Genomic DNA, 26,347 nt, shown 5'->3' on the forward strand with positions numbered 1-26,347 from the left:
TCTAACAGTGAGAACAATCAACCAATGGAACAGAAGTTGCCTTCAGAAGTTGTGGGGGCTTCATCACTTGAGATTTTCAAGAAGAGATTGGACTGCCATTTGTTAGAAATGGTGTAGGGTCTCCTGCTTGAGCATGGGGTGGGGGGTTGGACTAGATGACCTATAAGGTCCCTTCCAAATCTGTTTTCGAGCACTAACTACAGACTTGCGTTATAAAGCAAATTTTTAAAGACGGGCCAATCTATCGTGCAAAGAGCAGAGCCAGATGACGCCTCGCACTGTCAATTTCACCGCTTTGAGGTAGAGCAGGCTGGGGGAAGCGGGCGTTGCAGGCGAGGCGAAGGAGACCCACGCCGCTTATTCCCACGCAGCCCTCCTTTCGGGGGGGCGGGGGGGGCGAGGCGAGAGGGCGGAGCAAACGGCACCGTGACTCTGGCCGCGAGCGGGCAGCTTCCGCAAAACCGTTTGTTTTGTCGCCCCGCCTTTTCCGGCCGCGGTCGGTGCCAGCAGGAGGAAGACCGGCAAGAGGCTCGCGGGTTACTGGCAGCGCCCAACGAAGGGCGATGCGCAGCTCCGGTGCTACCTGAGGTGGGGGCGAATCTCCATGGCGACGGCGCGGCTTTGGGAAGGTCCCTCGGCTTTCCCGTCCCCCGGTGGCGGTGGTGGTCGTGGCGGACGCGGTCGCCGTCCTCCTGCGGCTGCAGCGGCCGCAGCTCCTCTCGGAGCTCGCGGGATGTGAGGGCGAGGCGCTGCCGCGGAAGGAAACTTCGCCCCGAGCAGGTGATTCCTTCTTCCTCACTTTTTTGCGGGAAAAGAGAAATCGCATCTCGGGAAGAGGGTGCTGCGGGTTGCCGGCCTGCCTGCCTCGGTCCTGGATCCCTTTGCTAATTGCTGCGCCTTGAGAAATGCGCGCGTAGGAGACTCGGGGCATAAGTTAGAAAGAGGTGCTCGGAGAGGGCTGGGTGTGACTTAGACGATGGCTGGCGGCTTTTTCTTTCTTTCTTTTTTAAGGGAGGCTGGTAGCTTTATTCGATCTGGGCTTCCAAGTGCGGTGTTCATACGTGAAGCCCTCCTCTGGAATATTAGGAGCGCTAATAGTTTTGGGGAGGTGGTTTTAGTCCCTTGGTGTATTGAAGCGAACTCAGCAACCTGGGCTTCAATTTTCTAGATCGGCTGGAATTGAATTGCAGATTGCCGTTCACACCCCCCCCCTTTTTTTTTTTGCTTCCTCTTCTGATTGTGTCACACAATTCTTTTTACTGTTTTGTAAATATACCGTGGTTGTAAAATCAGGAACTAAAGGCCCTTGAACGGAATTTGGTTTACAACCTACAACCGATACCATATAAATACCACACACACAGCATAGCCCAAAACACACACGCTGCTAGAGAGAAGTTTCCTGAAGATGAACTCCAGCACCGAATCCGAAAGCTTGGAAGTCCGAAAGCTTGGATGACGAAACCTCTGGTCCCGGTGACTGACCCAGATTGGGTGTTGAGTTTGGCTTATTTTTCAAGGACCATGCATGAGATTGTGCAGTGCCTTGATAGTCCTTTTGGGATTTAGTCATTCGAACTGTACAAAATTGTAAAGATCAGAGAAGAACAAGAGAGCAGAAAAGTTGATCTGCAAGGTTTGAAATTTTGTTAGGTTTGTTTTTCTTCTAGCTGATGTTTTCATCAGAATTCTTGAAATAACATGGGTTGGTGGTAGTATATGTTCCAAGATAGGGCATGATTTCATTATTTTTAATCAATTTCTTCTTATTTTTCTGCTGGCAAGATGCACAGATTGTGTGAGATTCCTATCTTAATTCATATAGCAGAGCTAGGAGGGAAGATACCAGGTAAAGGCTTGCCTTGGAAGATAGCCAGACCAAGATAGGAAGCCAGGGCCAGGCTATACAGGCCTAGAGAGCTTCTAGAAGAGGATATGGACATCTAATCCATTGGTTGTGATAGGAATTAACCAACTGGGCAAATCACTTGATCAAATTGGCTCTCTAGACATGACAGACTTCTAGGGTATAAAAATTAGAGCCCTAGAATTTTCATCCAGTTATGCTAAAGGACAGTGTTAATTTTGATTTGATTGATGGTTAAATGATCATTAGCAGGCTCATTTTACCTGTTGATTTCCCTATACTTTAATATCTATAATGTATGAAACCATTGGAATAAATTTATCTACAACTTTAAAATGTATTTGCTTACTTGATTTATGCTCTGCCTTTTTGCCCAAACAAACATTCAGGGTAAATTGGATGTTGTTCATTACTTAATATTCTGTTAACCGTCTGGGAGCATTTTTCCTGGACTTGAATGGGTGTTTGGAAGCTTTGAGCATCTGAGGTTACACATATTGTATTTAAATTGAGATTAGTTTTAGAAATTGCTGATTTGCAATCCTCAAGCTCTAAAAACAAATGCATAAATAGATTCCCCCCCCCCCCCCGAACTATTGGTGAGAGCTGATGAGACTGAATAAAATAATACCAGACGGTCAGAAAGTAGATTAGTATGCATTGATAAATTATTGTAACTGCAGAACATTGAGAAGTTTCTAAAATAAAATTGCCTCAGAATAACAGTTAAATATTGCTTTTCCCCATATCATAGTGCAGCATTTAGAAATCAATATTGTGGGATGGCCACTGTAGAAGGAATGATGGAAAAACAAGCTTCATTCTGGATGCTGAATTTGGGAATCTGGATGAATCACTAGGCATACCACCTTGATTACTGCTAGATACGCAAGCAGGAAAAACATAGATACTTTTGCCAGTTCTCAAACAATCAGTTCAATTACCTGACAGAAATGTATTTCTCAAAGATGTTTGATAAACTCAGACTTTCTACTTCAAGCTTTCCTTGTAAATCTGCACAAATATTTTTCATATATTACCTTATTGATACTCTATTATTAATTATATAGGCAGATTTTATATATGGCATAAAATCAACTATAAAATCAACTGTACACATGTGACATGTCAAATATTTCATATGAACAATAATCTTGTTATAGTGTAAAATTCTGTAATTATAAAATGAGATATCACTAGGAAGAGCAATTCATTACAGCCTGTTACATCTGTAATAGTCCCATAGTTCTTTAGTGATAATAGAGCTTATAAATAATATCACGTGCCACTCATGAATTGCTTTCTGTAACTTTCTAGCATACCCAGACAAAAGTTGCTTTGTTAAGATAAAGTTGAAAGTTGTAAGCACAAAATGCTGAGTTACTTTAGCATTCTTCATAGAGATAATGGGGAAACATTTCTATATACTTTCATTTTGCTAATGGCTTAAATTTTGTATTTGGATAAACATTCTCTTAATAGAACACAATGATATAAATACAGTATTTGCTTTAAAACTGCTAGATAGCATGTTTTTTTAATAGTTCTTCCTATAATCTGTTTCAAGTAAAGTATATTCCTCACTTAATAATGATAATTGGGACTGAATTTCTGTTTCTAAGCAATGTGTAAAGTGCAATATCACATGACCACACCACTTAGTAATAGCAGTTCTGGCAGTGAGGACAAAGCAGGTTGTCAAGCATGACCGTGACTTATGGTTTCCACTGGCTTTTCTTTTTTTAAAAAAAAATATTATTATTATTATTATTCTTTAAAAAAGACAAAACAACACAAACAGAACAAGAGCAAGGAGAAAAAAAAAGAAACACAATTTCATCAAGCATGTCCACTGGCTTTTCTGATGACTTTGCATGTGATAAATCTGTAAGGAAGGTCTCATATGATAATCACGACTATGGGGCGGTGTGAGTGTCAGAAACCCAGGCCAGTTGTTGTATGCCTAAGTCATGAACAGGTGATCATGTGGACACTGCAATAGCCAGAACTTCAAAGATTGGTTCAGTGCCATCACAATTTTGAACAGTCATTGAACAAAGGGTTTTTAAACTAAGACTACCTATAGAAGGTTTATGGGAGTCAGTTTAATGCAGTGATTAAAGGTGCCAGGTTAGAACCCAGAAGACTATGAGTGCTAATCCTGTCTTAGGCAAAAAGACAGCTGGGTGACCTTGGGCCAGTCCTACTCTCTCAGCCCTAAGAAGAAGGCAATGACAAACCACTTCTGAAATCTTGACAAGAAAACTGTGAGGACTTGTTCAGACAATCATGTGGGATCAAGATTGCCTTGTTTGTACACATAAAGAAGTGGAATTACAAATGATAGAAAAGCTTTAAGTGAGTTGTTACTCATGAAGAATCTGAACTGGAATGAATGTTATTCATGTGATGCCTCTATCAGAAGTTGGTTCAGTGAAGTAGGAGATGCTAAAGCTGAGACCATCTGAAGAGGAACATAGTCTCAGGAACATAGTCCCACCATCTCCCCAGGAACATCCAGGGAGGCCAGGGGCTGAGGATAATGCATTCCCAGGCCATCCGGCATAGGGGAAGTGGTCGACCAGGTGAGGAGCCATCTCCACCTGCACCTGAAAGTAGGGAAGGGTCAGCTGCCAATGGTGCTGATGAAAGGCAACATCCCCTCTGACAAGGAACAGCTGCCTCCCCCACCCGACCTGTAAGTTCAGAGAGTGGAGTGAAGGGAAGCACAGAGGAGGTCTGCGAGGCTGCCCACAAGGAAGCAGCCCTGCTCCTCCTCACAAGAAACACCTGACTTGGGATGTTTTGGCCAGACATAGGGGAAAGGTGCATTTGTCAGGAACAACCGTTTGCTTTGGTGCACACTTCCCCAGCCCTCATAAACACTACTTTGTGGATTTTGGATTGCGATTCAGCCTTGTGGATTTTGGATCTTGCTGTGTGGACTCGGAACCTTGTTTGTGGATTTCCTTCTTTCCTTGTGGATCGGATTTGGTAACTATTGACCGAGTTTGTGGGACCAGGTGGCATTGACAGTGGGTGGCTCCTTCAGGCAAAATTGTGGTGGAGCTTTACTGGCACCATTGGAGGACCATCTGTCATGATATACCTGTGCAATAAAACAGACTTTATTGGTAACTCCAGTTGCCAACAGGACTCGAGTCAGACCAATTTATCATTTTAGATTCACAATAGGTTATGTAAGCAGAGGGAAAAGTATCCTAGATTTTGGATTTACTCCTATCAGTCTATCCAGCATAATAGCAGTTAATGATACCTGAATTTTCCAATAGTTAAATTAATATTTGGAGCAGGGATTTTATGAGCTTCTAAGCATATTTGAAATCCTGACAGATACTTATAAAATGGCTGAATATAGATAGTCCTTGACTTATAATTGGCTGCTTAGTGACCAAAGTTCCAGCTAGAGTACTTACAATCCAGATGTGAAGTTCCAACAATTTTTCCTGCTCCTTAAAAAGGTTTTAATTTTGAAATTTTAGTTCTAAAAATTTATATATAAACTATATATCAATAAAGAAATGGGCCATGAGATGAGCTTGATTTCACAAATGATAAACTTGTCCCAATACAGTACATACAATTTAAAAATGGCACACTGAGAAAAGCATGCATGAACACTAACAAACCCCAGACAATTCCTCTTTCCTGCCCCCATACATCAAGGCAAAATACTATCATACATGCCCCAGATCTCCAGGACATTTGCAACCATCAAAATTCTACTTTGTTTATTGTTCTGCTTTTTTAAATAATATGATATGGGGCCTAGAATGAAGCTCTGAAATAAAATGCTGTTGGAGACTGGCGTGAATGAAGATCATCTGGACTTGGCCAACACCAAATAAAACCTCTGTGGACAAAATTTTGCAGACCTCACATCAAGAGGAAGCCATGTAGTGAAAGATACTTTATGTTATCTGAGGGCAGATCTTAACCCATGAAGCAGCCCTGTTCTCTGCAGTAACTCTGAATTTACTTCAGGCTAAGCAAACATTACTCGGAAGAAAGGAAATAAAAAAGGGCTGGAAAGAGACAATAGTTACAAACCAAAAACTTATGAAGTTGAATGGTTGGACTCTAACCTTAGACAAAATGCTTTTTGTAACTATCATTGGTGGCTGTTGAACGTTAGTCATAGATGCCTGAAGTCCTAAGGAAAAGGACTCTTAGACATCATAAATGTAGAATGTTAATATTCTACCTTTATGATGTAGACTGAATAAGAACATTTAGGAGGATAATATTCCTCATAGGGCTTTTAAACAGTAATGCTGATTACTAGTTTGTGTATTGGGAGTACTTCAATACAGCTCATCATGAATGATGCAGTAGATTGCAATTAATACCATGGCCCATTCAAATTCAAAGACCAAGACAATTTTGGAAGCCTGGTTTGAAAAACCTTCCTTATTTAGAAATTGTTATATATAGAGTCATGTTTAATATTTGTTTTTTAAACAAATAAGGGTGAATATGTGTTATATTTATTGTATTGTATATTGATGAAGTGCCATCAAGTAAAGTATATTCTGTTTGGCCTACGGGGCCTGACTTAATACACCTAGTATTTACTTATATCTGTCTGTCTATCTATATTTATATACTTGGATGTAGAATATTGAATTACAGTAATAGTTTTATCTTGAAACATTGTCATATTCAGATAATACACACCTGAATTCAATATGAATAATAAGAGTAAATGATAATCCCATGTGGCCCTTCATGTAGATTTTTTATTGCCATAATCAATGACAATGCTGGCACATAACTAAGCATCCATGTTTTTTTTATGGACCCATATGTGTATAGATGAGGTCTGTATAGTCCCATTTACACAGCTTGAAGAAAAACTCATGTTTTATAATGTTAGAATTAATTTAAAATTTACATTGAATCAGGAAGTGTACTTTGCTCTGTATTGCTTACATGTCAATATTTGCAACATGAAACACAGTTCACACGGTCTATAGTCAAAGTTCAGCCATAAAAAAACTGTAATCGTTTTTACTGTACTTTCTCCTGTTCTGTATTAAAATTCTGTTAATGATTTGCATCCTACTCTGTTCAAAACTAGTCTTAGAAAATAATAGTGTGTCCCAATTTGCTAAATATTACTTGGGAAAGCTAGAACTTTTACATTCTTTCATCCAGCATGGGAAAAAGTTTCTGAACAGGAAGAATTGTGTGCAAAATTTAAAATATTATAAGGACCCATGCCAATTTTTTATAGAAATCCATGCCCAGGCTTGTAAGTCACAAAGCTTTAGTACCTTTTTTGTTTTAATGCTTATGTTTTTGTTCGGGGACAATATATTAAAATTGGAAGCAAATATGAATTATTAATGAGAAGTATTGTAGGAAATAATGCATAGTTTTATTTGAAAATTAGAATAATGTTTTATTCGAAGAGAAGAAATGGCAGCAAGAAAAGAGGATGCCTCTTCCTGAATGTAGTTCAGCTAATTGTTTGATACAGTGAACAAAAAGGAAGTTAAAAAATTAGTTCTTTTCTGTAAAAGAAAATATGTTTGTTGAGCCAATCATAGTGAATCATAGACATACATTACCCCAGGCGCTGCTTGGAGAGTCCAATCATGAGTTAACTTCAGCTTGCTGCCCAAGGACTGAGTTCAAAGTTTGTGTAGCCATGCCTCCTGCTCCTTATAGAGGCCAGTTTAAAAAACTCAGTTGCCCTAAAAGGACGCAGTTTGGGGAGCTCCAGTACTTGAGCAGCAAAGTTGGACTCTCCAAACAGTATAGTGTAGCCTTTGTTATTTTTGTATTTAGTTCAGAGTTTAGTTTTTTTTTGCAGTTTAGATTCCCCCCCCCCCCATCTTTCTCGACACACGGAGCAGGCTGCTTGGTGCAAAGTTGCCTTCCGCGATCATTGTGGTTGAGGCACCACCGCGGGAGAATCGTTCAACGGCTGCTGACGAACCTAAGGGCATGTAGGAAGCCTAGGGGTGCCCCAAACCTGTCGGAGGATTTTCCTTCTTGCTCCGGAGGCTCTCCTGAGCGCTCCAGATTGCCCACAGTCCCAGTGTCGCTCCGAACCATGTGGTGGCCATTTTAGACAGTTTAAAATTGGCGCGCTTTTCTTCTGAGCCGTTTGCCTTGCCGTTACCTGGCTCCAAAGCAGATCGCTGCTGCGAGGGGTATTAATTTACCAACCTTGCTCTGGACAGGTTTCCCCCTCCCCAGGAAGAATGTTCTGAGTGGCTGCAGAGTGTTTGGCTGTGTGATTTGGTCATACCCTGCTTTACATTTAGGGCGGATCTGTGGGCGCTCTGGATCTTTTCCGATTGGCACCAATTTATTCCTGCTTGAGCTCATTCATTGCCTCAGGACAGTGACTGTTCTATTTTGGACTTTAATTACTTCACTTTGACCTCCAGGGCAGCAGACCTGCAGTGAAGAACAATTTCTTGTGCTCTGATCCCTTGGCAATAGCAAGCAACAGCGCAGCCAAGGATATTGAGCAAGCAGGACCATCCACCAATAAGCACAACAGGCCGGGTCCTGCTGGCAAGGGTGAGGGTACTGGGCGTACATCTAAGGGGAAACAACCCAAGCCTAAGAAGGCGTCCAAAGCTGCTGAAAATATTGCTGAGAGGCGCCAAAGAGCCCTGGAAAAACTATTTCAAAAAGCCTAAAGGCTTGCCAGGGCTCCTTCTCCGTCTGTGGAGGCCTCTGTAGGCCCTTCCCAGCCTACTTCTCCCTCCTCTTCCTTTTTCAATAGGGCATCCCTCTTCTGGCTATGTAAATTGCGATCCAAATTGCCAGCTGGCGACACTAGGTTGTGCCAGGACGTCAACAAAATTATTGCAGCAGTCGAATATTCAGCAGATGCCTCTCAATGCCACCAAATTCTCATCAAGAGCCCTAGCTTCCAACGTGACCTCACGCCGCCTGCTTTGGCTCCGCCACTGGCAGGCGGACATGAAGTCAAAGTGGAAGCTTGCTTCTGCTCCCTTCAAAAGGGGAAAGGTCTTGGGGGAGGCCTTGGATTTAGTCTTAATAGAATCCAAGGATAAACGCAAAGTCTTGCCATCCATTACCAGGAGGTCTGATCGCAAGGGCCACTCTTATTTTCGTAGGCAGCCCTTTCAGAATGCAGATCTTGCAGCCACCTCTGCAGAATTTAACCGATCTTATCCCCAAGGACAGGATTGCGCCCATGATAGGTCCTCATTTTGGACACGGGCAAACAACAGCAGACTAACCGCAGTCTTTTCAAGGGGGGGGTTTCCAACCTCCCCTTTCGTAGAAATAAGTGACCATCATCAGTCCCCTCCCATAGTCGGACGTCTCCAACTCTGCCCAGTGGGAGACGATGACAACAGACATGTGGGTCCTAAACACCATCTGTCACTGCCTCACCCTGGACTTCCTCTCTCTTCCTTCGCGGACATTTGTCTGCTGCCCAATTTCGAAATCGAACCACAAGCGTCAGCTGATGCAGGCGGAAATCCGGCATTTACTGGACATAGCAGCCATCGAGCAGGTTCCGGTGGGTCAGGAGTGAAGGGGATTCTACTCTATCCTCTTCCTGGTTCCAAAGTCCTTTGTAGCGTACAAGCGTTTCAAAATGCAATCACTTCAAACAATATTGGGCTGCATCAGGCAGGGTGACTTCTTGACGTCAATCAACCTGAAGGAGGTGTACCTGCACGTCCCCATTCATCCAGCGCATCACAAATTCTTGAGATTCCAGTTTGCAGACAAATATTATCAGTACAAAGCTCTATCCTTTGGCCTGTCATCAGCCCCCAGGACTTTTACCAAGCTCTTCGCTGCAGTCACAACACATCTCCGATCTCGTACAGTGAGGCTCCAGTGCTACCTGGACAACATCCTGATATAGGCATCGTCTGTGGTGCAAGCACATCGAGACCTCAACACCACCATTCACATGTTCCAATGGCACAGATTCTCCGTCAACCTGGAGAAAAGCCACTTGTCACCAACCTCCAGAATCCAGCACCTGGGCTCAGTGATCGACTCCAAAACCTGCAGGGTGTTCCTCACACAGGAACGGGTGACCAGCATCACGTCCCTTGTGCGACGGGTCCGTGCATTCAGGTCAGCATCCATCATCACCCTATCCCAATTGTTGGGGAAACTGATCTTGTGCATTGCAGTAATTCCCTGGGCACGATTGCATGCACGGGACCTTCAGCGGTTCCTCCTTCCAATTCAAAGATGCAAAGCCAGCAATTCCCAGAGAGTGGTACGAGTGCACCCGAGGGTACTTCAGAGGCGGAAGTGGTAGCAGTCAGCGGTGTTGACAAAAGGATCCTTCTTCAAAGATCCGGAGCGCCTCATCATAACAACAGGCGCCAGTCTGTATGGCTGGGGCGCCCACCTACAAATGCATGTGACTCAGGGCAGGTGGTAGCAAGTGGAGCTCTCCCACAACATAAACTGGCTGGAACTCAGAGCCGCCAGACTCACCCTGCATCATTTCTACAAACACATCGAGGGACTCCACGTCTTAATACTAACAGACAATATCACCACAAAAGCCCACATAACCACCAGGGTGGGACTCGATTGAGGGGCCTTCATGTCAGAGGCAGAGGTCCTAGGGCGATGGGCAGAGTGTCACCTTGAATCGTTAAAAGCAGATCACAGCTCGGGGAAGGACAACGTGACCGTGGACTGGTTAAGCAGAACCACCTTCAGCAACTCTGAATGGTGTCTTCACCATCTCTGTTTCACCAGCTGTGTCAGAGATTCGGCCTTCCGACGATCGACCTCTTCGCCAGTCCGGACAACACGCACACACCTCTGGTTCTTTTCTTGGTTCCAGTGCTCCGGGGCAGAAGGGATGGATGCTCTCTGCCGCTGCTGGCCTCCTTTACGTTTTTCCGCCCCTCTCCCTGATCCCACAGGTGATCAGAAAGATCCTGACAGAGGGAGCGGAGGTCCTACTGGTCGCACCTCACTGGCCGAGAAGGCCTTTCTTATAGCCATCACTTCGGCTCGCACAACTTCGGAGCTGGCAGCATTCTTGGTCAGGGAGGATCTTTGTATTGTACATCCTGACAGGTTCATTCTTCGGTTGGATCCGTCTTTCCTTCCGAAAATTAACACCTTATTTCATAGGATGCAAGACGTGGTCCTTCCAAATTTTTGCCCGTGCCCCAGACATCCCAGAGAGTGCATTTGGCATAAACTGGATGTACACCGCGCAGTGCGCGTATATAGGAAAAGGACAGCTTTCTTCCGCAAGTTGGAATTATTCTTCATATCCTTTCAACCTGCTTCCATGGGCAGAAAGGTATCATCTTTCACCATAGGACGTTGGCTGCGACTTACATTTAGCTAGCTTACAAACATTAGGCTAGGCCAGGCCCTCCTCACATAACGGCTCACTCTACAAGGAGTGCCGCGACTATGGCTGTTGGGCCACGCAAGCACCCATTGAGGAGGCACTGCGAGAGAGTTCAACCCCACCTTAGGGTCGTCCACTGGTGCGCAAGTTACCATTTCTAAGGACATATCACATCTACTTACTGCATCCTTCTGGGTGTCATCCCTTCATTTTTTAAACTCGCCTCTATAAGGAGCAGGAGGTGTGGCTACACAAACTTTGAACTCAGTCCTTGGGCAGCAAGCTGAAGTTAACCCATGCTTGGACTCTCCCGCAGCACCTAGAGAACAACAATTCAGGCAAGCCAATGGTCATTCTGCTTTGAATGGGTCAAAGTTTTACATCAATTGCCTCATTACTGTACATACTATTACCAATTAAGAAATAAGTAGTGTCACATAATCCGAACTTAAACTGTGTTTTAAATCCAATGTATTAAGGTTGGCCTTATGTTTTCTCATGGGAAATCTCATTTACAAGAGATTAGAGTGAGAATAGAACTCTTCTATTAATAAGAGAAGAAAGGGAGCCCCCTTCGTCTGATCCACAGAATAATGATTTGTTTTATCACAGAATCATAGATTTGGACGGGACACAAAAACTATTGAAGTCCAATCCTCTGTACTACACCATTCTTGATATAGATAGATAGATACAGCTGTGTGAAAAAGTCCTGCCCATTTTCAGTTTTAAGCTGTATTTACATGTTTAATCAACTTTTCACTCATAGAAACCATGCAAAGTTAGTACTTTGATGAAAATTTGTATAGTTAGATTGAGATGCATAATTTTTATTAATATAACCAAAGTCTTTTTAAGGTTTTGAGTGAGTTTATGTGCTAAAACAAACACAACTTGAATTTTCGAGAATGTTAGGATTGAAAGTAGCCAATCAACAGCAAGCTTTGGCTAACCCAGTGGTGGGCAACCCGCGGCTCCGGAGCCACATGCGGCTCTTTACACCCTTTAATGCGGCTCTTCTGTGTGCCGGGTGCCCGCTCCCCTCCCTCCTCTCGGGCTTCAGAGGGAAGCTTCTGCAAAAGCCCGGGCGAGTGACAACCAATTTTGGTCCTATGACTGCAGAATGCTGCAAAATACCATAAATGCAGGCCAGTTGTTAAGTGTTTCAAATGTGATTGGAACACTCAACAAGGTGACCACAGTGTGTGTGTGTGTGTGTGTGTGTGTGAGTGAGAAAGACAGACAGAGAGAGGAACAGAGAGAGGGAGTGAGGGAGGGAATCAGAGACTGACAGACAGACACACACACACACACACAGAGACAGAGAGGGGGAGGGAGGGAGAGAAAGATAGACAGACAGAGAGACACACACAGAGTGAGTGATTAAGTGAATGAGTGAGAGACAGACACACCCACATACACAGAGTGACGGGCAAGGATGAAGGCCTTTGCTTTCACCAGCACTGAGCAGCGGCATCGCATCATTGTGCTTCATGAAGAGGGCTACTCCTGTACAGAAATAGCCAAGAGAGTGAAATGCCATCGCATCACAGTGAGTAGAGTGGTTGAAAAATACCAAATAACTGGTTCAGTTGATGACAGGCTCCTCTCTGGAAGACCAAGAAAGTCGACAAAACGGCAAGATCGGGCTCTGCAAAGCATTTCAATGGCTGACAGGAAGCTCACCTCACCTCAGATCACAAGAATTTGGGATGAAACATGTGATGTAAAAGTGTGCACAAGCCCAGTGCGTCGCAGACTGCTTGCCAGAGGGCTCAAAGGCTGCAGGATTTGAGGTAAACCTTTGCCCATAGACGCTCACCGCTCTCGTCGACATGCGTTGGCCAAGAAGTATACCAAGTGGACCAACGAACAGTGGGCCAAGGTCATCTTCAGTGACGAGAGCAATTTGTACTTGACTGGGAATCAGTGCAATAAGTATGTCAGAAGATTTCCAGCTGAAGAATTTAGGCCGTATTGCCTGAATCTATCTGTGAAACATCCATTGCACGTGATGACCTGGGGCTGTATCGCTGCTTCTGGTATTGGTCAGATACAAATCGTGCAGGGAATCATGAATTGCAAGCAGTATGCTGAAGTCCTGGCAATGATGACAATGCTCCTTGTCATCCAGCCAAGTCCGTCCAGCAGTGAATGAAGAAGCATGGTGTTCAACTCCTGGATTGGCCAGCTCAGAGCGCGGATTTGAACCCAATTGACAACCTGTGGGCCAAGAATTGTTAGGAAATAAGCAAGCATGCGAAGACCAAGCAGGAACTGATTGAATCCATTATTGCAGCCTGGCACCACATTCTCACCAAAGATCACATGCAAAAGCTTATACAGTCTATACCGAAGCAATGCCGCCTGGTGATAAGCAATAAGGGCTGGTCAATTTCATATTAGTAACCATGTTTCGTTACCTAAACGTTCCTTTTCAGGGCCACAAACAATAAAAATGTTAACCAAACACTAGCATTGGCCTTAGTAATTGCAGTACGTATGCCACTGGATATGCATCAGTTAATCTGTTTTCATAGTCATTGTAAGCATGCAAGAAAATTCACAATCCCCATCCAAACAGCACCAAATTGCAAAAGCTTATGCTTTTCAGTTAAGAACCACCAGTATTTATTTAAATATAATAATATTTACATAGCAATTAGAGTAAAATATCATAAAATCAATGGCCTATCCAAAAAATGTCATAAACCGTAAAGCGTGCAGACTTTTTCACACAGATGTAGATAGATAGATAGACAGATAGACAGACAGACAGACAGACAGACAGACAGCAACAGACAGACATATCCTTGAAGTTTTGTCTTGCTAGTTTTAGTCTTAACCTCAGAAGCAGGTGAAAATACATCCAAATCCTTTATAATTTGACAGCCCTTGAGTATTTGAAGACTGCTGTCTCAAACTATTCTTCTGCAAGCTAAACAAATTTAAGTCTTTCAACTGTTTCTCATAAGACTTGTTTCCAGTCCTTTCACTTTCTTGGTAGCCCTTCTCTGGTCTTGATCCAGTTGAACAATTTTTTTTAAAGATAGGGTGATTTGCAATGGGGTAAATAAAAATGGAAGAATTGGGACTGTCAATCATCCTTTTATATATGTGATTGCTAAGAGTTAACACTGACTTAATAGCACCTAATCAATTAACCAGTACAATATCACTAATTTGTTTTCTTAGAATAATTTATAACAAATTCCTAAAGCTTTTAAACAAAAATAGATCTGAAGTTTATCTTTGAGGTTTAATTGATCTCAAGTCCAAGGAATGTTTATTTTATCAAATGCAAATAGCGATAGTGGACCTTTTAGGTATTAAGATGGAATATTCACCATGGGTGCAGCATGAATATGTGCATCATTAACTTTGCAAATTATATTAATTAACAAAGACAGTTAAATTATCTTCTGCCTTTTACTCGATAGAATCATACTTAAGAATAAGCAAATGCTATAATGTGTCTTTATGTTAATAGGAACAAAAGCGTATACAAATTTATTCAAATTTAAACTTTGATAGATATCAGCCTTGCATGGAACTAGGGTACATTAATCTCTAAGCACAAGAAAGGAAACAATAAATTTAATTAGAATATAATTTTTCTAATAGAAAATGTATTTCTTACTGAGTAGAAAACTTGAAACTTGATTGCCACAGGGACTTTACTGCCCAAACACTGTCTCTGTAAAGAGTGTGATTAATCAAACTGAATGTGCACATTCCAAATTATAACCTCCAAGATGTATATAAAACTAATATAATCCATAGTGACTTGGTTTATGCATTGTGCTAACTCACTTGTTAGATTGATAAGCCAGGTACCCTGATTTAAAGTCTTCAGTAATGAAATGTATTTAACTTGCTAAATGAAATACTCCACACATTATGACCTAATGCAGTTTGTGAAATGAGCCTGGATTTGCTAAGAATTGTTTTTAGTGGGAATATTGAATATGTAAGTAAGAAAAACTTACGTTTTCAGCATGAACGTTACTAAAATTCCCTGTTACAGATTAATTTAACACTTTAGTTGGTTCAAATTCTAAATATATATTTTAAAATAACTGGATCAGAGAAGATGGATCATAGATGAGTGGAGGAAGTTGAAGGGCTCCTGCGGTCATAAGTGTGGGTGGGCTGTCAAGTGCCTGAATTTTGATGACATGGTCACAGGGATACTGCATCAGCAATAACTTTGGGCACACGTCATATTGTAAGTCCATGTTTTCAACACCATAAATTTGAATGGTCATTGAACAAATTGATCATAAGTTGAGGATGACCTGTACAATGTTATGACTGAATTTCATGACAGAAATAGCAATATAAGCAGGTCAGGAGCTTTATTATTTGGAGGGGGAGGGGAGAGGAGAATTTGTTGTTCTTATCAGTGTAAATAGTTTGCAGGAGATATTACTATATATGACTTCTGCTCATATACTGTGTTTAAAAATAGGGAGACTTATATACAACATAACTTGTGCCAGAGTTCAGTTTGGCGTTTTTCTTTTTTAGCATCACCTCTCTGATTAATAATACGAAAGACAAATGGGTTGAAAAATGTCATCAAGGTAAGGTTACTGCTCTTTATAAGAATATTGGTTTAATAAAAAAAATATTCAGGTGATGTAGAAATCTGTCTTTCTTCTGAAGAGAATTGTGTGGCATTGTGTCTAATAAAATACTAAAAGTTGGAAAACTAAGAAAAAAAGTAGCTGCTTGTAAAATGATAAGTTTTAAGAAATTGTTTTACTTTCTCTTAATCAATAATGTCATTAGTAACTACTGTTGAAGCAGTAGTTCAGTACTGAATGTAGCCCATCAAACATTATACTGAAATGAAAAATTAAGTAATGTGTCAATTTTCCATTTTGAAAGGCATTGCAATGAGATGAGTTAGGATATTACTTATTTCCAAAGCAATATCATATAATGCTATTATGAAACATCGGATAAAATGCATGCAATCTATTCATCTCTTGTATTTTTTTTAAGATAACCATAGCACTTTCCTGATTGGGTAGGGATGGGTATTTTTAAATATTTAGATGTGATGATGTAGCAATTTGCAATAATGTTCTTGTTGAATTTTATGACTGATCATTTAACATGAAGCCAAAATGATTAGGAACTTCAGTTTTCACTTCCTTTTAGAGGATCTTTATAATCACACCTGTTTCTCTTGAAGAATTGCTATGGTCGCAGCAATTACAGGGGTTACAGAGGTTGACATTCCCTTTAAGGATGTATTTATTATTATTATTATTATTATTATTATTATTATTATTATTATTATTATTATTATTATTATATTGTCTTTAAAAGTCACTGAAAGTTTGGATTTTTATAATCTTTCTTTTTTAGATCATTATTACTGTCTGAATACTTTTGATCATGTGTTTTGAGAATCGCAAACCTTTTCAGAACTTTTGATCAGAAGTCATACAAGAATTTTGGACTTTCCAATGGAATGTACATAACATTAAGATTTAATCTTTTTCTCATATTCTTATCTATTTCCTATCAAAATTTGATTAATTGAATTATCATATTTATTACAATGTTCATTTCATTTATTGTATTTTTATTTTAGTATATCATTTCATTTTATAAAATTTCATTATTTTTCTTTCACTTTTCATTGTATTGTGTCATATCAATCAATTTGAAATTGATTAACTTCTTAAGGTAGTTCTCACACAATTAGGATGTGGACATGATCCTACGGATGAGGACGTCATGTGAATAGCAAAAGGGTCCAATGCTTCTGATCTGTCCCGTGATTCCAATGAATATGCAGACACAGGCTTGGCTGTCTGCCACGACTAATTACATAGATAAAACCAACTCTTGGCTAGGAGCCTAGAAAGCTAACTTCAAGAAACTAAGATTACATTTACGGAATGCTTTCTCAACGGCTCGGATAATGGACTGTTGTTTCCTGCAAAGATTCCTCTCCCGTCGCTCCACCTATAAACTCTTTGGGAGGGGCCACTCCCTTAGCCAGCTGTCCTTTCTTCTATGACGTCTTCTCCACAGCTATTCCTTTCTCTTATCAATTCTACACATACACACATCAGGGACAACCTACCTCTGTTCCTCCTCACTGCTCCCTGACTCAGATGCCACCTGGTGGCCAACAGGCCTTCCTAGTTCCTGCTCTGACTCCAAACACCCTCCCGAGTCTTCCTCATTCTCCAGAGCAGTCCCATAATAGTCTGAGCTGTCAGAGTCCACCAACAGCTCAGCTGGCCGCTGCTGGGCACAACAGTTTCTGAACAAAATTTTAAAAGAGACCTGAAAATTTTGAACTGTAAAATTCAGATATTCTGTGTTGAGAGATTTGATGTGCTCTTTCTGTTTTTGAGTGAGCTCCTGTTACTTGTCCCATCTTCTGCCAACCTAGCAGTTCAAAAGCATGTAAAAATGCAAGTAGAAAAATAGGGAACACCTTTGATGGGAAGGTGACAGCGTTCCGTGCTCCTTCGGTGTTTAATCATGCTGGCCACATGACCACGGAGATGTCTTCCGACAGCGCTGGCTCTTCAGCTTTGAAACGGAGATGAGCACCGCCCCCTAGAGTTGGGAACAACTAGCACATGTGTGCGAGGGGAAACTTTACCTCTGTTTGCAGTTTTGAACAAATGGGACTAACTATACTATTGGTCGGGAAAATTAATTTCCTTACGAAATAAATGTACATTGTGCAGCAGTTTGAGAACAGGATTATCGGGATCATATGAAGCAAATGAATGCTTTTACAGGAAAATTAATTCTTAATTGAAATGGATTGCCAGTGGGCCTACCTTTATTTGGAACTATGCCTTCCGCTGAAATTGATGGCAAAATCTTTCTTTAAAAAAGGCTTATTTACCACTACATAATTGATCTCTATGATGTGCTGGGTTATAACAACATATACTTTCTTTTAGGTTCCAGTTTGGCATCATCTTGCTTCCAATATCAGCAGCAGCTTTGTACCTTGATCAATGTGACGGTTTGGAAAACTTTAGCAGCTGACGAAATGATTGAGAGTCGAGGAAAATATGATTTCTATATTGGGCTTGTGTTGGCAATGAGTTCCAGTCTTTTCATTGGAGGGAGTTTCATCCTGAAGAAAAAGGGTCTCCTTCGATTGGCAAGAAAAGGGTCCATGAGAGCAGGTAACATTTTGAGGCTTTTTTAATTTTATTTTTTTTAATTCAATTTGCATTCTTATAAGCTGTGTAAGTTTTTTTCCCAGTATTACATAGCATCAGTTTTTAAGTAAGTATTCTTTGATTTCATGGAGAATCTGGTGTATAGGACAAAATTACAAGTATTTATTTCAATACTTTAAAGCTAGCTTTCCGTTGTATTTTCAACTTCTTCTAAATTCTCGACATGCGGTTTTGGTTTTCATGATGCAAGAAAAGTTCCTGTTTCTTCATAGATGCTTTAATTATTAATGTGAGCATCATTTTGAATATTGTATAAATGATTGAAGGCTAAAGTCAGTAGAACAATAATACAGAGTTGGGGCCAAATTTTTCTGCTTTTAAAAACGTTTTTGAGGGGAATTTAGGATTCTTTCCCCCCCCCCCCTATAAATTATGTTAATCTTTACTGTATTTTCTACATCAAAATTGCAAGAAGTTACACAATAGATGTTGGGCAAATATGATTACAGCTGGCTTCTGGGGATGCACAAGGGCCTGAGACCTTAGCTTGCCAGCTTTGATCATAAGTTGTGAATGAAAGGACTCACTACATCCTTGCTGACATGGTGGTTATTTTCACTCTAAAATGCATAGACACCTGCTTTTTCTAATGTACACACAGGTCACTGGACTTTCAATCATGCCTTATCAATTGGATTTGATAGACACAGCTGCTGCTTTGAAACATCTTTAATAACCAACAATAATGCTGACTGGCCAAGAATTTTTAACAAGTAGCTTGGCATTTTTACAAGAATTTGAACATATACTTTTAAAGTATAGTAATTTGTAATGGATCATAATAACATCCTTTTCTCTTTTTAAAAAATAGGACAAGGTGGCCATGCATACCTTAAAGAGTGGCTATGGTGGGCTGGACTTTTGTCAAGTAAGTATCTGGAAAAACTAGAAATTGACTCTTAGCATAACCACTAATTCATACATTGTACCAGTGGTGGGTTTCCAGATCCCGGTCCAACTGGTACAATTGGAACAGGCCCGGTGGCATCCACAGTCCACACTAAGATGCAGCGAGTATGCGTCTTAGCGCCTCCATGATGCTCCAGCTGCTCAGTGGAACGTCGCGCAGGTGCTGTATGCGCCGTGTGCAGAAGCGCCGAAGACTTAAAAGACCGATAAGGAGCTCGGTCAGGCGGGTGGGCCCTCCGGAGCACTCTACCGGAACAGTATCTGGTGCTCCGGGCAGGCTCCAGTACGCCCGTACTGGGGCGTACCACCTGCAACCCAGCACTGCATTGTACTAAGACTGGAGTAGTGGCTAAGGTATTGACACAGAAACCAGAAGACTAGGAGTTCTAAGCCTACTTTAGGCAGGAAAGACAGGTGGGTAATTTGGACCAATTATAATCTTTCAGCCCAACCCACCTCAAGGGCTTATTGTTGTGGTGAAAATAAGAGGCAGAAGAATTTATTCGGTGTGTTTGCTACCTTGAGTTGACAAACAAAAAGGCAGACACAAACATGCACACGTTATGTATGTATGTATGTATGTATGTATGCATGCATGCATGCATGCATGCATGCATGCATGTATGAGCAGGATAAAAATATAATAACAATAGTAATACAATGTCTAAAACAAACCAAAAGGTGACCTTAGTAGGAGCAGGCAATAACAATGTACTGAAAATCTTTATTTTCTGATATATGACAGGCTCGATATTTCTTATAGAATTTGAAAGATACCAAGATTTTTTGATTTAAAGATTAATATAATAGATCAGAAATTATAGTCTGGCATTCTTTTCAGAGAAGTCCAAATATTTAATACAGATAGTCCTCGACTTACGACCACAATTGTGCCCATAATTTTTGCCCCATTTTTGCAACCTTTCTTGCCATGGTTGTTAAGCGAATCATTGAAGTTGATAGGTTATTAACCTCTTTGTTAAGTAAATCTGGCTTCTCCGTTGACTTTGCTTGTCAGAAGGTTGCAAAAGGGGATCACATGACCTTGGGACACAGCAATGGTCATAAGTATGAACCAGTTGCCGAGCATCTGAAGTTTGATCACATAATCATGGGGATGCTTCATAGGTCGTAAAAAGTGGTCATAAATCACCTTTTTCAGTGCAGTTATAACTTGGAACAGTCACTAAATGAATTGTTGTAAGTTGAGGGCCACCTGTACTAGATATGGAATGATTATATCCAAAGTGGGCAAGATTTGGGCTGTTGATGTCTTCTTCACGCAAATATTTCCTTTACTACCATACAGCCCTAAGAAAAGCACAGCTGCTTTAAGGAGTAGTCAGCAGATACCACAAGCGTCCCTGTACATTGCATCCATAGCAATGTTGTTAACTTTGCATGTTTCTTCTTAATAAAGATGTGTGAGGTATATGGCATTATTCAACTCTATCATCTCCTTGCAAAGCAGTATTTTCTATAGCTAGAAAGTAGAGTATCTGAAGAGCTACAGTGCCACAGTAGTTAGAATGCAGTATTGTAAGCTGCCCACAGCCAGGAGTTAGATCCTCACAGGGTTAAGTTTGACTCAGCCTTCCATCCTTCAGAGGTTGGTAAAACGAGACCCATATTGTTTTACCATATTGTTGGGGGCAATACGCTAGCATTGTAAATTGCTACAGAGCAATTTACCCAGAGAGGGCTGTAAAGCACCATGGGGCAGTATATAAGCGCTATTGCTATTGTTAATTGTAAAAATAGGTAATATGTGAATTATCTACCAGAGATTATTCATGTGATGTTCTGTATTTGCCTTCTTCTCTCCTTTACTTTCTGATTTACTTTTATCTTTCCCAAGTATGAATTTACTTAAAATAGTAGGTGTAGCAGTGACAATTGTTCTTCTGTTTATCTCCCCTCTTCCCTTCCCATGTCTTTTCCTCAGTGGGAGCTGGTGAAGTTGCTAACTTTGCTGCGTATGCATTTGCACCAGCTACATTAGTGACCCCATTGGGAGCTCTCAGTGTTCTTGTAAGGTAAGAAGGTAGTTTTGGGTATCTCTGTAAATATCATCAGGAGATCCGGTTAAGCACTTGCTTTTAATGCTGGCAGAGAACTGGGTTTCTAAGACTGGCTCAGTTGCTTTAAGTTTTGCTTTTTTGAATGTTTCGATATAATTTTCTATTTTGATGTCTTTACTACCGTCTGCCCTTCCTCCCACTGATTGCTTACAAAAAAGTCACAACATAGATGATTTTAGAAATAAATCTCGGTATAGCATAATCAAAATTTATCAGCAATTCAGTTTAATGTTCTGTGCATGAGAGTTTGCTTACTTGTTTGTAGATTTAATATTTTGAATTGAAATTGGATACAGGTAGTACTTGACTTACGACCAGTCATATAGCAACCCTTCAAAGTTACAATAGACACCCACAAAACCTGAAGTTTCAGGACCCAGACCTGAAGTGACATCTGTGATGACACCCCTGCGGTTGTTTGCTCTTGCAACCAACCAGAGATGCTGCAATATGTGTGCCCCCCCCCCCAAATGCTGTCCCACTAAGGCTGCGACTCACCCTGGGGTTTTCTTTTCTCACTAGATGCTAGCCTTAGTTTCCCCAGCATGGGAGCATTTCTTCTCTGGTCTTAGCTCCCCATCAGAAGGATTTCTTCTCCTTGCTAGTGCTAGCCTCAGTTCTCTCAGTATGAGCTGTGTTAGTATACTAGAACTAACGCTAGCATCTAGTGAGGAAAGGAAAACCGAGAATTTTGCCAGTGTTATTTTTCTTTAAAAGATTCTTGGGGGATTGTTCCACATAGAACAGGGGGGCTGTTCTTATTCTCTGCCCCACCTTGAGCTCTGGAGATCTTGGATCTTGTGGGGATAGGAGTGGTGACACGGCTCCAAGGGCTGTGACGAACCCAAAGGGTTGCAAGCGGAGCATGGGGTATCTTGGGATAGGGGGAGGCCTTGGGAGGTCCACATCAGGTGGGCTTATGCCTGCACTGGGCCCCCTGGGTCTCCCCTACCCAAGGCACCCTTTTTTCCACAACGACTGGTGCATTTATTTTAAAAAATGCATTGGGGAGAGCAGGAATGAGGGTTATTAAGACAGGTGGTTCACTTAACAATCATTAGGGGTAGATTTCATTATAGTCACTCGAAGACCAACGGCGTAGAATTTTCTCCTTGAAGTAATTAGGATCCTTTTTATTTTAAAAATATCTAAAAGAATGAATTTATCATTAAAGTGTCACAACCAGAAAGTCCTTGCTCACTTTCTCTTAAACTCTGTGAGTGCCTCAAAATCTCCAGATAATTTAGAGACCTTCTGAAATTGGATTTTAAAGTATAAGATAGCCTCTTCGTCTCTGTCCAAAGAATAAGCATTTCAATTTATTTTAAATAAGGCTACTTCATAACGATTTATTTGGAATACATGCGTTCTACCTTCTAAACCTGACAGGCCTTCAAAATGTTGATAGCTTTCAACGTTTTAAAAATATGCAATCCCCCCCCCCCCAAACAGAAATTGTACTCTTTAACAATACAAACCCATAATTGTTACTGTAGATTATTATCTACAGGAGTGCTTGATGTCTAATTTATATTTGTGTGTTTTAGTGCCATTCTTTCATCATACTTCTTAAACGAAAAACTTAATTTACATGGAAAAATTGGGTGTTTATTAAGCATACTTGGTTCCACTGTGATGGTCATTCATGCACCTCAAGAAGAGGAAGTTGAAACGTTGAGTGAAATCTCCCACAAGTTAGGTGATCCAGGTGAGAGATTCGATACTTCTGTACTCAATTATATATGGCGGGCCAGGATCTAGCCCTGCTGCAAGTGTCTCTTCACATTCCACTAGAATTGTTCTGCGTAGGTTTTGTAATGTATTTAGTTGCATGTATCTAGCTGCCCCACAACTAGAGATCCTAATAAGACCGGATTACCAACAAGGCTTTCAAATGCTTTTAGTTGAATGTACTTACAGTGCTCTTGTATACACTTCACTCAATACACAAGAATCTGAAGAGGCATTTATGAATGTTGAGAATGAGGTTGGAGTACATCTTCAACTCCGTAACTCATTTTTAACCCTTTTCTGAACACTAACAGAAGATTATTAAATGGTTTAATCCTGCAAAGTTTAAAGTTGTAGCAATAAATAGATTAGACAGACAGTAACTATGACAGTTTACTGTAAGATTTCCTTTTTTTCTGGAGCCTCTGAGCTATGACGTTGATATTTAACATACATTAACAATGTATCGAGCAGAGAAGCATTCCTCCAATTTTTACTGAGAGTCAACATAGGTTTAGTTAACAGCTAGAATTAAAGTCTTAGCTACTCTTCATGAAATAATGTATTCTAGTGGTGGGATACAACCGGTATGCCCCGGATACGGGTGTACCGGTGCCTGCTGGGGCCACCAAGTACCGTTCCGGTATGGTGCTCTGGAGGGTCCGCCTGCCCGCCTATTCTCTTTACCTCTATTTGAGCTGACCGGGGCATTTGCACACACACAAGGACCATACGGCGCCTGCGTAATGCTCCGCCGAGCAGCTGGAGCATGGCAGGCAGTGGGTTCACATGTGCGCATGCACATAGTGGACGTCCGGCCCCGTTGCAGCGTATTGGTTGCAACGAGAGCCAGAACCCACCACTGAAGTATTCTGAATGATGCAAATATTAAAATTGCATCATTAGTAAAGGTCCTATAGGGCAAGGGTATTTTTCTATACATTCCTATCTTTTAACTCAAGGGTAGGCTACCTAAAATTTGTACGTGACTCTTCCCCCCTCCCCCCATTATTTCATCAAATTTGGCAAAATGCATACATTTGGAGATGTGACAATCCCTATACTTAAAATATATATATTAAACCTATACACATCTACTGCCCTCAACTTCCTCCCCTACCCCACCCACAACAAAATAAAATATACAAATATAACTTTTGGTCACATTGAGTTCCTGTCCTCCTTAGCTAATCATACAACCATTGACAGACTCCAGATGTTTGTATGTTTTCAAATTGTGTTACTACTTAGTATGTGCAATTGCAACATGCCATGTTTTTTTTTAATATTTCAGGTTTTGTGGTCTTTGCAACACTTATTGTCATTGTATCCTTGATCATGATCTTTGTAGTGGGACCCCGGCATGGGCAGACCAACATTCTCGTGTACATAACAATCTGCTCAGTCATTGGAGCTTTATCCGTATCCTGTGTAAAAGGTTTGGGCATTGCTATAAAGGAACTTTTTGCAGGAAAAGCTGTGCTGAAACATCCATTGGCCTGGATTCTGCTGCTAAGTCTTATTGCTTGTGTAAGCACCCAGATTAACTATTTAAATAGGGCCCTGGACATATTCAACACTTCTGTAGTGACACCAATCTATTATGTGTTCTTCACAACATCTGTTTTAACCTGTTCTGCGATCCTCTTCAAGGAATGGCAACACATGGCAGCTGATGACATTATTGGCACATTTAGTGGCTTTATCACCATAATCGTGGGGATATTTTTATTGCATGCCTTTAAGGATGTCAATTTTTCCCTAGCAAATTTGCCTGTGACATTGCATAAAGATAACAAAGGAATAAATGGCTGCATGCCAAGCACATATGAACTATTTAATCACGATGAAGAAAGTGCAACTCGCAAAAGTGACTTACACTCCCCTGATGGAGTGTCTTCCAGGAGAAATGGAAATTTGTCAGCCTCCTAAAGAAAACAATTCTTCAACTTTTGTTTCATAGTGAAAAGCCACTTTTACAGCATTTTTCAAACAGATATATTTAAATAGTACTATAGACAATCATTTTTTTAGGTTTGGCTAACTTGGTCAAAGAGCAGTGATGCTCTTTGTGATTTTATTTGCCTTACTCAATTTAAAAATACTAAAGAACCTCACTCTGTTATTTGCTTAACTTAGTATGAATATGTAAATATTCTGTTTTGGTTTAAGACTTCTTGCACTAATGACAATTTTAACAAATAAAATGCTTTATTTCTGATGAAGTATATTGGTCTTGCACACCTACAAATCTTTTATGGTAATTTGATGAATTATGCAGTGACTTGTTCTTATTATAAGACACTGCTACTCATCCATAAACAATCCATGTTTGGACAATTTATGATCAGATGTCTAGGAGATTTGCAATTGCATCTAATGTGTTTTTATTTAATCGATAAAGCAGACATTCCTGAGGAACAAGACTTAAGTGGTATTAGCTCACAAAGGTCATTACGTAGAAAAATGCTATTTTAAGAAATTATATGTTCACACACACCCAAAACACATACAAGTACTTACTGGTTTCAAGTGTTTAAAGTGCTTCATGTTGAGATTACTGCTGGATAATGCATAACAATTGGCAAAATTATTCATTCCATTATTGAAAGTGGGATGAAAGAATAAAATAAACTTGCCTTTTGCCCCTTTCCAGTCTTTCTAGTGTAACAACTATTACCTGCATGGTTTGACTCTCTGTTCTTCTGCAACACCAAAGGCAATAAAAATGCATGTACCTTTCTACTCCATCTAAAGGAGAGACAAATCAACAGGCAGAAGGCAGGCTTAGGTGTGTTTGCAAAATGGAGGAATGCCTGTAGATTATGCTTCTCTATATGGAAGAAAAGTTGAGAAAGCTGACCTTCAAAATTGGGAAGGTGGAAACTAACTGAGACTGAGCTGGGAAAAGCTTAAAAGAGAATAAATTAAATATCCTGATAAAATGCAATAGGAAGAGAGCATCAAATACCAATTGTTTAATCTACCTTCATCAGTTTGGCAGTTGATTGCATTCAGAGTTAGAAAAGAAGTCTCAAATGTTTGTAAGAACAAAAATGCAATGAAATTAGATGTTTCCGTTAATGGCTGAAGGCATCTGTTGTGGGAAATAGTGTGGATTATTGTAGCACTTTTTAAGTGTTCTGCAATATAGCTAATC

At 40.7% G+C, this 26,347-nt stretch overlaps 1 protein-coding gene across 2 annotated transcripts; it reads left to right on the forward strand.

Annotated features, from left to right (window-relative positions):
* The first annotated feature begins 477 nt into the window (after positions 1–477).
* On the forward strand, positions 478–25,415 carry NIPA2 (NIPA magnesium transporter 2). Of its 2 annotated transcripts, XM_081947665.1 has the most exons (7): positions 478–780; positions 15,762–15,817; positions 18,179–18,409; positions 19,278–19,334; positions 21,321–21,411; positions 23,004–23,164; positions 24,482–25,415. In XM_081947665.1, exons 3-7 carry the CDS (start codon positions 18,271–18,273, stop codon positions 25,117–25,119), a joined length of 1,086 nt encoding a protein of 361 aa, XP_081803791.1. In that variant the 5' UTR covers positions 478–780; positions 15,762–15,817; positions 18,179–18,270; the 3' UTR covers positions 25,120–25,415. The 2 variants fall into 2 exon arrangements, with proteins under 2 accessions (XP_081803791.1, XP_081803790.1); XM_081947664.1 differs by lacking the exon at positions 15,762–15,817.
* Positions 25,416–26,347: the final 932 nt, after the last annotated feature.

The sequence above is a fragment of the Natrix helvetica genome, assembly GCF_964273705.1.
Source record: "Natrix helvetica genome assembly, chromosome: 3".
NCBI classification, from domain to species: Eukaryota; Metazoa; Chordata; class Lepidosauria; order Squamata; family Natricidae; genus Natrix; species Natrix helvetica.